The sequence below is a fragment of the Scomber japonicus genome, chromosome 11 (assembly GCF_027409825.1).
Source record: "Scomber japonicus isolate fScoJap1 chromosome 11, fScoJap1.pri, whole genome shotgun sequence".
NCBI lineage: Eukaryota > Metazoa > Chordata > Actinopteri > Scombriformes > Scombridae > Scomber > Scomber japonicus.
Genome location: NC_070588.1, coordinates 12881764 through 12895666, shown reverse-complemented (window position 1 = coordinate 12895666; position 13903 = coordinate 12881764). Strand labels below are relative to the sequence as shown.

General features: G+C 40.9%; 1 protein-coding gene across 1 annotated transcript; it reads right to left on the bottom strand.

Moving 5' to 3' along the window:
* Positions 1–4423: 4423 nt before the first annotated feature.
* On the bottom strand, positions 4424–6049 carry LOC128368354 (uncharacterized). The gene is made up of 2 exons (XM_053329146.1): positions 5987–6049; positions 4424–5452 (listed from the first exon to the last, which is right to left on the bottom strand). The coding sequence occupies exons 1-2, from the start codon at positions 6047–6049 to the stop codon at positions 4424–4426; spliced, it is 1092 nt and encodes a 363-aa protein (XP_053185121.1).
* Between the last annotated feature and the right edge of the window lie 7854 nt (positions 6050–13903).

Below are 13903 nucleotides of genomic sequence, written 5' to 3'. Positions count from 1 at the left end.
CAAGCAACACCTGGATAAATAAAGACATTAAGACACTTAAAATAATATACAGGAGAGTAGAAAGGAAATGGAGATCAAGGAAATTACAGGTGATCTATCAAACATTGAAAGATTTATGACAATATTATAATAAAAAAGTGAAGGAGGCTCGAGGCCAATACTTTTCTCAGTTAATCTCTGCTAATTATCTTTGCATTTTTTACAGTACCACCTTGTCAATCTCCCATAAACAACCACCTCATCTACAGCAGAGTGTGAAAAGTTCCTCACTTTCTTTATTAATAGAATAAATAACATTAGAGCACATATAACTCCTGCACCATCTGTGGACGTCCCCGGCCTTATCTACAATTACTGGATAATTAATTTATTGTTTTTTTACCAATAAGAATGCAGAGTTTGAATAGAACTACAACACTCTATAGCCAAGGCTGGATTAAGAATTCAGAGGCCCATGGGCCAGACTCTTAGAGGCCCTCACACGCGCGCGCACACACACACACACACACACACACACACACACACACACACACACACGCACACACACGCACACACACTTGTTGCATGTACACTAACACAACAGACAACTAGTTTACTAGTGCACAAGTGTGGATGTAGTAGTTGTTGGAAACTCCTGTACTTGCACAGGATTGACACTGACTGATAAATTCAACACAAGACTCTCAGCACATGCAGTGTATGTATTATCAAAACAGTCTACACTCAGATATGCAGAAACACTTCAAAGAATAGCAAACAACCTGTTTTTAGAATCTCCACAATATCAAACATCCCAACAACAAATGTTTTCTGAGTCATAAAAAAACAATGCACATTAACAACACTTGGGAGGCAAGAATACACACACACACACACACACACACACACACACACACACACACATTAGTGTAGCTCCCTTATGCAATGACTTTTTTCCTGGCCTTCCTCCTAGCAAACTCCTCCACAACATTGCTAAAGTCCACGTCTCTGACAAGTTCAGACTCCAGTAATGATAAGGACTTCAGGCGTTTTTGTTTCATGCTTGTTCTCAGCTCATTTTTGATTCTCCCCAAATGAGAAAATGAGTGCTCCCCCTCACAGTTTGTCACCACATAAGCCACATAAACATTAGGGAAGACTAACTGCAGGCCAAACTTCAATATGGTTTTCAGCATGTTTGAGGGTGACTTGTTTCAGCCAACATGAAGGATCGGAACTGCAGACACGTAAAACACGCTGTTCCGCCTACGGGACAGGTCGGAGGTTGGGAGGTAGCCACAAGTTCTTCTGAATGTTTTAAACACCAACCCTTAAACATATATATTGTTGTATACATTGTTAGAAAGCTTAGATTGCCCTGACTCATTCAAGACCACACACGAATTATATGGTTGCTCACTGCCGTCATAGTATTAGCGATTGGCTCGGCTAGCCACTCAGCTAAAGTAAAAACAGCTATAATTTCTACATACCTTCAAAGTCTTCCCTTTATCCACAACGACCATCTTATGACACAGGACTTTGGCTGTGTCTCATTCCGCCCACTTCTACCCTTCGACCACTTAGTTTTAAGTATATAGTGTAGATAACACAAAAAGTCAGTGCACTGAAGGTACCCGGATGACCCCCTAAAAACGGTCAAAAAGTTCAGTGTGGAACGATGGACCCTACTCGCACTGAACGGACGCCATCTTGACTACAAAGCGGAAGGGGAGGGGCCAGGAAGGTTTTTCAAATTTGAAAATAATGGCGGCTGAAATGACGGAGCAGACAGCGGAGACAGTTGTGACACCACAATCGTATAAATGTAAGTAATGGTGGTTATACAATACATTGTACTGTCGTCTAATGCATCACTTACATGTCCTTTACTGACTGAAGCCGACATAATTATTTGGCTAGTTAATTAGCGTAAACTAACATGTTAATGCTACCTAGCTACCTAGCACGTTAAGCCAGCCACTGGGATGAGCACGTTATAAATGTTAACTCTATCGTATTAATGTAAGTAACAGCAGTAATACGAAACGAAACGTTTAGTGTCGTATAATGCATGACTTACATGTCCTCACTGACTAAAGCCGATAATTATTTGACGAACGTAACCTTACGTGTTAATGCTACCTAGCACGTTAAGCCAGCCACTGGGACGAGCACGTTATACATTTTAACTCTATCGTATTAATGTAAGTATCAGCAGTAATACGAAATGTTTACTGTCGTCTAATGCATTGCTTACATGTCCTCACTGACTAAAGTCGACAATCTTTTGGCGAGTGAACGTAACCTTGCATGTTAATGTTGGCACGATTAGTCAGCCATTGGGCCGAGCACTTATAAATGTGAACGCCAGTAAGTTGTTAAACACGCTATAGCTAAATGAAAACAATGTTGTGCCGTTGTAATGTTAGGTATCACGTATACTATTGAAAGGCAAGGTGAGTTCCTTTTGTTTAATCAAGGTATTTCGATTTGCCTTAGGGACGGACGAAGATACGAGGGAGCTGATCCCGTGGCGTGCTGCCAATTGTGATCTATTTACTGGCAGGCGGAATGCCACTCTCACAGGGTTCGAGTAAGTACATTGCATTACTAGTTATATTATGCTACTGACTTTGAAAATCATTTCAAACTAACGTGATCATATCGTTGTTATTGACAGTGCTGTAGTGGAGTTTAAACACATGTAAAGCAGTCTATGCATCTCTGGCCCAGCCCCAGAACAAATCATCTCTCCAAATAAATGTTGTGATTTTGTATTATTACTTCCGCCAAGGAGATTATGCTTTCATCGGGGTGTTTGTTAGCAAAATAACTCAAAAAGTTATGGATGGATTTCGAAGAAGTTTTCAAGAAAGGTCTGAAATGAAATTTTGTGACTGTCTGGATCCAGGAGGCAGTTATGTTTTCGCTTGCTTTTCTAGCTGCAGCTGCAATTCATGTGTAAAATATTAGGTGGGCGAACCCAGTACTCGTGTCCTGTTATTTTTTCTGGTAGTGGGCCTCTGTATTATTTAATGCATTGACATGATCTGCTTATGTGTTTTTACCAGGGAATTCATTAAGAAAAAGGGGTTGGAGGGGCGCCTGGATGCAAAGGCCATCAGGAAGCGGTGGGAGAATTTGGTACAGAAATATAAGGTTAGTACATTACATTTTGGCGTAAGGTGACAAAGACGTGTGTGTGGTCGTCAAAATAGTTCTTACTTTGTACTATACACCTTCGTTAAAAGGTTTGTGTATTCATTTTAACCATTAGAATGTCCTTAGAATTATGAGTGAACTGAAATTGGCCAACAGGTGCTCAGCATATTTTGAAAAACTCCTGAAAAGCTCCTTTTGGATTTTTTGGGAACCATTATCAGTGTTTTACCGAAGGTGATTGAGAGATTTTGAGTGTATTTTTGTAAGTAAGATATGTACTGTTAGTGTTTGTAGCATTTGAGAGTGAGAGAGTGCAGCTTTGTTGTTGTCGCTCCTTCCACAGGCACTTAAGCATCCTCGTACCGGTGTCAGTACAGAGGGGGGTGAGACCACCGCCGCTTCTTGGAAGTGGTATTCACTTATGGATGAGGCAATAGGGAGCAGGCCGTCTATAGAGCCGCCTGTTCTCTTTGCCTCATCCAACCCGGAAGTGGCGAGGGCCTCACCCCCCCCCGTGGTGACACCGGACAGGGGTGCTTCTTCTGTGTCTACCCCAAAGAGGCGCCGGGTGGATACACTAGAGATCCTAAATGCCTTGAGGGAAAATGAGCGCCAGTCCGATGAGGCCATGCAGGAGATGCAGAGGGAACAACAGGAGAGAGAGGAGAAGAGAGAGAGAGAGGCAAGAGAGGCTGCAGAACGTGAGGAGAGGAGGCATCAGGAGGCTGTGGAGAGGGAGGAGAGGCGGCACCGTGAGACGGTAGCGAGAGAGGAGAGATTTTTCAGGGAGATGAGGGAGAGGGAGGACAGGAGAGAGAGGGAGATGGCTGCCAGGGAGAGAGAGGCGGCTGCCAGGGAGGAGCGCCTCCTGGCGATTTTAGAAAAATTTAGTAATAAAATGTAAATTAATTCAATAAATAAATAAGTAAAAGTATTTACACTGTGTCACTTGTTATATTACACCTTCACATCTTTTTTCAAGTGAGCCTGATAAGGTTACTCCAGACTTTCACTTTGTTAATAGAGTGGCTGCTCTCAATTGGTACATTGGTAAAACCTTGGTTGTACATTTGTGTGTTTACCTTTTGAACTAATTGGTCATTACCATTACAATAAGTCATTCACCATTGATCAACGATTCCTAAAAATACTACCTACCTACTTTATCAAACTGATAAGAAATTGCAACATAAAAATGCTTAATACAACGTTGAATTGAATACAAATGAACACATTAGATTTTTGCAGAATGGTCATGTCATTTATTGATTTTTTTTTTTCAAATGTAGTCATGGTCAGGGATGTAACACGCCATCGCTATCCTCTGTCTCTCATCTGCACCAGAGACGGCTCCTGGAGGTGCTGGTGCTGGTGCTGGTCTTCGTGGCCCCGTGACATCAGCATCTGGCTCCAGCAGGTCCCCGTTGCTCATGCATATATTATGCAGAACAGTGCAGCAGACGATGACCTCCGGCACGTAGGTCACATCCACCTCCAGAGCCTTGAAAAAGATGGACCTCCATCTAGTCTTCAGCATCCCAAAGGACCGCTCAACGATGCACCTGGCCCTTGACAGACTGTTGTTGAAGCGGGCCTGGAGGTGGCTACGAACAGGCTGTCTGAATGGTGTGATGAGGCTGATCGGATGAGAAAGGCAGGGGTAGCCCCCATCTCCAAGAATGCTGTATCCTGGTGGAGGGTAGGATTGTTGGTTGTAAATGGGGCTGTTCCTCAGCACCCTGGCGTCATGCACTGACCCACAGTACCCCACAAACACATCCAGGAACTTCCCCACATCGTCACAGATTGCCTGCAGCTGAATAGAGTGGAATAGCTTCCTGTTGAAATAACAGGCAGCATCTTGGGCAGGGGGCTTCACCCTGACGTGGCAGCCATCGATGGCACCAACCACACGGTTGAAGGCTGCAGATCTTGCCAGACGTGCGAAGCGACCCCCGAGGCGAGGGAGCTCTTCTGCCGTGGGATGTCGGACCACCCGATAGAGTAGGGCGGCGATCTTCCCACTCGCCCTGTGGACTACGCGGTGAATGGTTGCCCGAGGGATGTCAAAGGCCCTGGCAACCACACGGTAGGCGGAGGGAGTGGCAAGCCAAAACAAAAAGATGAGGGTGTCGATTTCTGGGCCCCAGCCATGGTCGGATTCCCTCCCCAACACATCCATCAGCGCACTGAAGGACGCCCTTGAAAGACGGTAGTCGGGCCTCATGTCACTGTGGCCATCAAAGTATAGTGCCAACACTGGCACTGTATTATTGACCTGACAGTACTTTCTGGGGCTGGGGGGGTGCTGTGAGTGGGGAGAAGAGAGTGAATTAATTATTATTATTATTAATATTTGTTTGTTTTTTTTGTTTAAATAAAGTTTATCTGGTTCTGTAATGCCTGTGTTTTCCTAGGGTTCATCAGAATAAGTACATGATCGAACAAATGAATAGGCCTGTCTATTCTTTTGCCTATTGCTTGGTGTATGTTACTGTATAGATCACTTAACATTTGGGCACAAATTCACACACATTTCTTCAGTCTTCTACTCATAGTGCTTTAATTATTTATCCACTTGGAGCACACTGAAGTAGGCCTACTGATAGTAAAATAATAAGCAGCTTGTTACTGCCGCATAACATTTAAAAACATTCAGTAATAATACTTAAGTATTGTGACATAAATGGTAAAACTTCTGATGGTGTGTGCATTTAGTTATTCATCAACTTAACACAAGGAACTGCTCCTGACTGTTTTAAAAAGGTAAGTGATGCCACAGCCTACTGCTGCATTGCAATTCATGCATGATCGGAATTTGTAAAATAAATAATTAACATACCTCAAGTTCAGCCAGTAGTAGGAGGATCCTGCGTTGACGTCGGAGGCGACGTAGTTTCCACATATTGCAAACCAAACCGGTAAATGATCGTAAATGATCTTGCAGAAAACTGTAAACAAAAGCCGGCGATTTAAATTTCGCGCTCACGTGTCTTGCGTTCGTCACGTTCATCCCCCCCGTCATTTCCGGTAAGTGTTTTAACATAAGTGTTCCTTTTGGGACAATACTATTCATCGAAAGTGGGCACTACGGCAGTAAGTGGGCAGGGCACATTCACAGTGCACTGACGAAAGTAGGCGGAATGAGACGTAGCCTTTTTGTACAGCTCGCCAAGTACTCATTCTTGTGAAATATGAAATCCGTTTCTTCTTCTTTTTTTTTCTTCTTTTCTTCTTCTTCGTCTTCGTCGTCGTCGTCGTCTTCTTCTTCTTCTGGCCGACCAGGTGCATTAAGTGCGTCTTCTTTGGTTTTATTGGCGGAGTTACTGCATAGTACCGCCACCTACTGCACCGGAATTGTAATGACAAGCTACATTCACAGACAGAGTCCCATTGTAATGCTTAAATGAGCGAGTCAAAAGCCGAAAAATGTATTCGTATCTATTGTGTGTGGGAAACACTGAATAAAGTAGCAGTAAAACATACATCTTTGATTATAACAGTGGAGACTGGTGAAATTGGGGAGTACAGGAGGAGAACTCCAGTCACTGTGTAATGCTACTTGTGGGCTTGTGGGTAGCCTACTGTCTTGTACTGTCATGTTCAACTTATGTTATGGTCTTATGTTTAAATGCAGACAGTGAAGAGTGACTGAATATTAGAAAAACTGAACACTACAAACATTCACAGTTCTACAAGTGTAGGTTCATTATTAATGGATGTATCATATACATGACTTACACACGCTTATCTAAATGCATGACAAACAAATTAGCCTACAAAGCTGACATACTTAACACTGTTGTTGTATTGGGAAGTTACTTTTAGTATTCCAAGTTACTTTAAGCTTATTACTCAATAAATTATCACCAGCAAGCAGGCAGACCTGCTACAGACTCATGCATAAATCACTCTACATCAACAGGTGACTGAAAAACCACTCCATTAAAAACTTAAAGTCCAAATAAACTTGATCATCTTTCCACTAGAGTCCAGACAGCTTGAACAGACAACTCTTCAACAGCTACAAGAAATTAGTGAGAAGAAACACTCAGAGAGAGAAAGGTGTATCTGACTCACCTCATCTGATGTCTTCTTTCTTTAGTGGAGATGAGGTATCCATGTCATTAACTTCCATTTGTAACTGTTGGTCATCTTGTTTGTTCACTGACAGAACTCTGTTGTTTGCTAGTTAACCAGTCTGATAGCATTACTAATAATGATAAACAAGCCAAGTCTCCCGATTCTTTTATTTACACAATGTTATTAACTTGGTACCATTGAAGGGAGTTTATTTCAGAGTAGCAGTGTCAGTATATTGGCTGAAGGGGTGAATAAACAAAGAATGAAAAACACTCAAGCGGTCAAATTTCATTCTGTCTGGACACAACTTCAGACTGAATAGATCTTGGTGTAACTGTAGAAAAGTGTAGGAGAGCACAGAGTGTGAGAGATTAGTGGAAGGATATGTGACAACAAACGGGGTTGTCATAGGGGTATTAGCTGGAAAGAGTTCATTCTAAATTCCTAACTGGATCCAGTAAGTTTAACATTGTAGACATCTTTTTGTATCTCAACAGCATTCAAGTGATTTTCAGCTACTTCAACAAATGTAGATCTATACTGTCACTGAAATTCTGTTAAACCACATTAAGACTATTCACTCTATTAAAAAAAGAAGAAAAAACTCACCTTGAAACTACATTCTGCAGCCCCACCACAATCCCACTCATATAATCTTTAATATTTTAGGATTTTTTTATATTTCCACCATTGATTTGATTTGATTTGGTTTTGAATGAATATCCAAGCTAAGGAGAATGTCTAGGGTGATGGGAAAGGGGCTGGTTTGGGATTGAGCCTTTATGTTGTCTACTGAGGTAGTGTGGGTTTTCTCTGGGTATACTCCAGTTTCCTCCCACATTTCTTTTCTTTCTTTTTTCTATTAATCGATTGGACGCTCTAAATTTCTCAAAAGCTAACAGATTTAAATAAAAGTCCAAATTTGAATATCTGTTTTATCTTTTTTGATCATTTGCGATTGCGATTTGCTCAAGATGTGTTGATTCAGTTTTACTCAGGCCGAACTAAGTTAAGTTTATGAGTACTCATTTGCACAGAGAACTGTGTATATGTTTTTCATTTGCTGTGTTCTCATCATGTACTCTTTCATATAGATTTGTTGTCACATTAGATATTGTCAAGATAATATACACAGACACACACTGACTGACTAAGATGCTAAGGGACACCACGCAAAATAAGCAGCCAGAAATACTTTCTTGGTAGGCACAAAGGGAAAAGAATTTCCTCTTAAAGAATCTGAGAAAAAAATCCTGCCTTTAACGAACAACCCTAATGACGAGGTTTGATTGATGGAGGGATCTTTGACAACAAACGGGATAAATTTGAGATAAATACTCAAAATGGATAAATAGCTCCCTATTAAATATTGAGTAATGCAGTGGTAATAGTTCCCAAATGAGAATCAACAAAATTTGAGCAAGTTAACAAAATCAGGCCGTTAAGTTGTGCTGCTACTACAGTAATTACGGTAGCCCAAAGGCACTCGCTCGGATTTGATTGGGTTACTGTAATTACTGTATTAACAGTGCAACTTAATTTAAAAGGCATATTGCTCTCCCAGAGCAAGCTCCGCTCTGCTGCTGTAACACTCCTGGTGGGCTTGGACACCGGGCAGAGGAAGGAGCAATACCAAGGCACAGTCATACAGCGGCATAGCCACTCTCGGTGGAAATCCTGGGTTAGGATGCCAACAAGCTAATGTCTGGCGCAGCAGCATGCCACAGTAGTCCTGCCATGTGGCCAGCCGGGACAGCTGAGACAGGGGGTCAGATCCATTCTCACAGTTAGTTTAACATCAGTCCTTGGTCTTGCAGGGCTGCTACGGCTAATGAAAGTAGCTATCTATTGCTTGATTTTTTAAAAACAGCGTAACCTAACAGCATTGATTGTATGTAGATGTGTAGATGTCTTCTTTCAAAGAGCTGCCATCTTGGAGCCACAGTCTGCAGCATGACGGTACACGGGACATGTGCCCTCATGCCGTTTGATGGTGGTTTGGCGACTGTCAGCTGTCAATCATGACGTCACATCCCTTTTAGTTAATGTCAAATAACTAATTAAAAACATTCACTCACAACTGTTTACTTGAAGATGTTTGTTGCTTATGCTTTTTTTTTTCTCTCTCTTGCAACTATTATATTTTCATTATATATACATTTGTATTATATTTGATGAACTGTACTATATTCTGTTAAACAGTCAATGGTATGCAGTGGTAGAGGTTTGAAGATGAAATTTGAAAACTAACATTGGACCAATGTGATATCAATATTGTATTCTGGTTGTTGATTGGTTAGGGAGGGTGCACACCTCGGGCGTGTCATTTTACATGTTTTGGCCAATAAGAGAATAACATGAAAAAATGGGTGGAATGAACTCCATTTTCACACCCCTCCACAGGTTTGTATGGTGGTGTGTGGTGATGTACCTGTTGTGAAACAATCAGAAAACAATATTTTATTGATCTGATTAAGTCTGATCACCAGGGGGTATTCCAGGTAGGAGGTTCAACAAACTCTGAGTCTAACCCTGAACTCTGAGTTGACTTATGGGAAACTCTGAGTATCCGGAAAACATCTGATCTGAATTAGTTCAATCAACTCTGAGTATGTTCAGTTTGATGCGTGCGTGACCACTATAAAAAGTCATCCTCAATGGAGCCCCGATACCTTGATTCATCATGGCCCTACATTTAAGAGTAGGCTTAAAACTTTCCTTTTTGATAAAACTTATAGTTAGGGCTTGTAGAGCTCTTCGCTTATGCTGCTATAGGCTTAGACTGCCGGGGGACTCCCATGATGCACTGAGTTCCTCTCTCCTCCCCTCTCTCTCTCTCTCTCCCCCTCCCTCTCTCTCTCTCTCTCTCTCTATCCATCCATCTATATCCATTAACATTCATGTACTATTAATGCATTCAATAACCTAAACTTCTTCCCCGGAGTTGTCTGTGCTTTCTCGTCTCACAGGTAATCTGGGCCTGTAGACGTCCGGATGACAGACTCCAGTCCCGGACCTTCTAGCGTCATTGTTGATTTTCATTGTGCTTCTCTCCTCTATCCTTCCTCTCTTTCCTCTCTACCCCAACCGGTCGAGGCAGATGGCCACCCACTCTGAGTCTGGTTCTTCCTGAGGTTTCTTCCTGTTAAAAGGGAGTTTTTTCTTGCCACTGTTGTCAAGTGCTTGCTCATGTGGGAATGTTGGGTCTCTTTAAAGTTAAAACCTGAAGAGTTTGGTTTAGAACCTGCTCTATGTGTGAAGTGCTTTGAGATAACTTTGTTGTTATTGGGCGCTATACAAATAAAGACTAAAATGTGACGATGTGTACAATAAAAATCTTCCTAAAAATAAGCTAAACAAGAAGGTGGATATGGGAAGGAGAATGTGAAGAAATGATTGCGTGTAATGAACAGTGATACCGTTCTAACAGCTATTCTTCTCAGAATGAAAGCACATCCAACTGAGCTCTGAATACATCTTCTGACATAAGGCACTGCAAATTAATTCTGCCTCGATATCGGATTGCGAAGAAACGGATCACCCATATATGGCAGCTCAGGTAGGAGGAGACAGGTAGAAACCCAGGGTTTCTTAAAGAAAACCTGCCAGTGAGCAGGTTATGTTCACAGAATCAGTTACCATGGTGACTGACTCAGAGTTTCAGTTACCTCTCTTTCTGGAACAGATAACACAGAGTTTCCCTCATCTCAGGGTTAACATATTCTGAGTTTTCCATATAACCCGCTTTCTGGAATACCCCCCAGCTGTAATTGGTTACCCCAGGGTGACGTGGGGTTGCCAGTGCAGCGTTGCTGCGCTTAATTGCACTACTCCAATTCAAATGAATGGGAGGAATGGTATTTTTGCTGCTCTGCCTGATATGGTTTGAATACACCTACAGCAGAAGCCCGTCCTCCTCAGCTCTCCACTTACACACAGACTGCCATTTCCCCTCTTGCCTGCCCTGCAGGTGTCGCTGTTGAATAATTTTAATCAGAATTTTAATGATGGATTTTTTCCTAAGAAGAGAGAAAATATACTTCATAAACTATATGTACTACATATAATTGTACTACATATACTTCATAAATGATGTTGAGGTTTGCTGATGGTTTATGTCAACCAATAACTCTTTCTTACATTTGATCATCTCCCTCTTGATTGGTGCAACCTCCTTTGTCTCTAGGAAGGAGCCATATTATTAGTATGTCTGTGTGGTAAATATGAAGTTAGAATTAGTTTAGCTCAGCATAAAGACTGGAAACAGGGGGAACAGCTAGCCCAGATCAGATAACAAACAGTACCTACTAGCAGTTCTAAAGCTTACAAATAAAACATAATATCTTGTTTAATATGTACAGACAACAATTTGACCATGTCTGGTATGGATGTGGTGACATCCCTCTACGTTGTCCTCACTGTGACTTTTCCTGACAACCAGCATAGAGGTGCTTGTACATAGATTTTGTGGCAAAGCAAACATTTGAATTCCCAAAATGCCAAAATGCGTTATTAATTATATCAAAATTTCTGACAAGAGGACCATCAGGTAAAGATCAACGATTTATTGAATTGCCCTCCACATTAAAATAATATTTACATCATGCAGATTCGAGACTAGTATTATCAGCCCTCTATAACCACAGCTGGTGTTACTCACAGGAGCATGGCTTTGATGTTCAGACATTTGGGGAATGTCTTTGGGATCCCTGTTATGACTGGCAGGGCAGATAAAAGAAATATATACCGTACATAGGCACATACAAATGTCACTTTATCTCTGTCAGCCATGATCAGTGTCATAAACTCTTATGTGTCTCAGATGTTCACAGTAAAATCAGACATTGATGGGCCTCATAGGGAAAGCGGGCACTCATAGCACTCCCTATTAATAAAATGTGGTCGCTGTATTAAATGCAGAATAAGTACTGTCCTTTTTTCTTTTTAAGCCTGAGCTTACTGACTTTTTTTTTTACCTATTATGTAATTTCAACACTGCATTACACTAATCTTCCTCATTACTGACCCTACATTAGCATGATTCTGTTCTGTAACGCTTCCCCATTTGGACATACAAGTTACATAGTCTGTTATGATCATCTGAGAGCTTACAATTATCCATTGATCACACAATGATAAATTATGAATGACTAAGTAAATTAGACGATAAACACTTTCCCAGAGAAACAACAATGCTTCTGGGTAGTCAGAACAGTACAAGGAACCTGTGAATATACCCCCCTACCCCCATTTTTGTGTGCAAAGACGATACTGTAAGAGTGCCTTATCAAGGTTATCATCTGGAAGCATATGTTTTGTGTGAGCAAAGTTCTGATTGGCTCCAGGCTTGGTGGTTTAAGATTAAACATAACTTCATAGTAGGGGGTAAAGAAGATAAATCAACAGTGAAACTTAAAAATATTAGAAACCTGTTGTTGTACTGGGCATCTTCCACACTGTGTAACTGTAACTTCACTTAATATGAAGCAGGGTTTTGGTCAGGAGAATAATTACCCTGGATTACAGAAAGATAGAGGGAGAAGGTTCTGGTGAACCTGGCTGACTTGCTTCTAAGTCACATGTCCAGAGGTTTCTGAACTGAAGATTGCTCACTCTCCTATGTCCTTTAGTTCACATGGTCTGCTAATAAACCCCAGAAGTCTCCTCTCAACCCTGCAGACATCTCTCGATCCCTGCTTACCTTCATGTCAATAGTATATTCTGTACATTAAATAGATTTTTCACATTAATTCATTCACACCTTTCTTTGTGAGGATACCTATACATATGCTTCATACTCAATATGTAATACATCTGCATGTGTCAGCCTGAGGCATAACCAACAGAAAAGGGTTTGACCTGTCCCATCATTTCGGATGCAGTGAGATGACTAGATATTCAAACTGTATAGATTTTAAATAACGAGAAAGAAAAAGGCTGTAGCAGATTCCAAATAAATTTTGAGAGAGAAGAAATGTATCCTATTATTGCTTGATATTATTTTTTATTATTTTTACAGTCATGGAAGAATAGTGACAAAAACACCATCTGTTGTTTTTAGCAATGACCTACATGAGCACTTAATAATGGCTAAGATACAACTTGATTTTTTTTCACTTTTGAGAGCAAAGTCATACTGAGAAGTTGTGCTTTTCCAGTATTACAATTGTATAATTGATAATTAGTTATGTGTTAATATGCCCTTTAACAGTTTAAGCATTAAGTAATAACCTATTATTTTAACTGGCAATTATCTCAGTGAACACTGGATGGCATTGTTGCTGTTCAGGAACCCTGCAATTTGAAGCAGTATCTCATTTTTCTTCACTAAAACAGAGGAGAGACAGAAAGCATGTCGTGCTGCATTGCAATATATTGTTATTTGATTTGCATATTTTAATTTACATATTTGATGTATTTATGTCTTTGTTTCAAAATGTCATTCTAATCAGAGTGAGATTGATGTACAAACACAGAAGATCAGATTCAGGAAAATACTTTTCCAGAGAGAAAGTATAAGTCACAAAAATACCTCACACATACAACACATCCGTTTTGTTTGTTTACATCTGGTATCAGTTAACCTAAATACAATATTGCACTGACTGGTAGTGTTTCTTAGGTGTCAAATGAATTTTCAGTCCCTGCAGAAGATACTAAATTGACTTACAAAAGG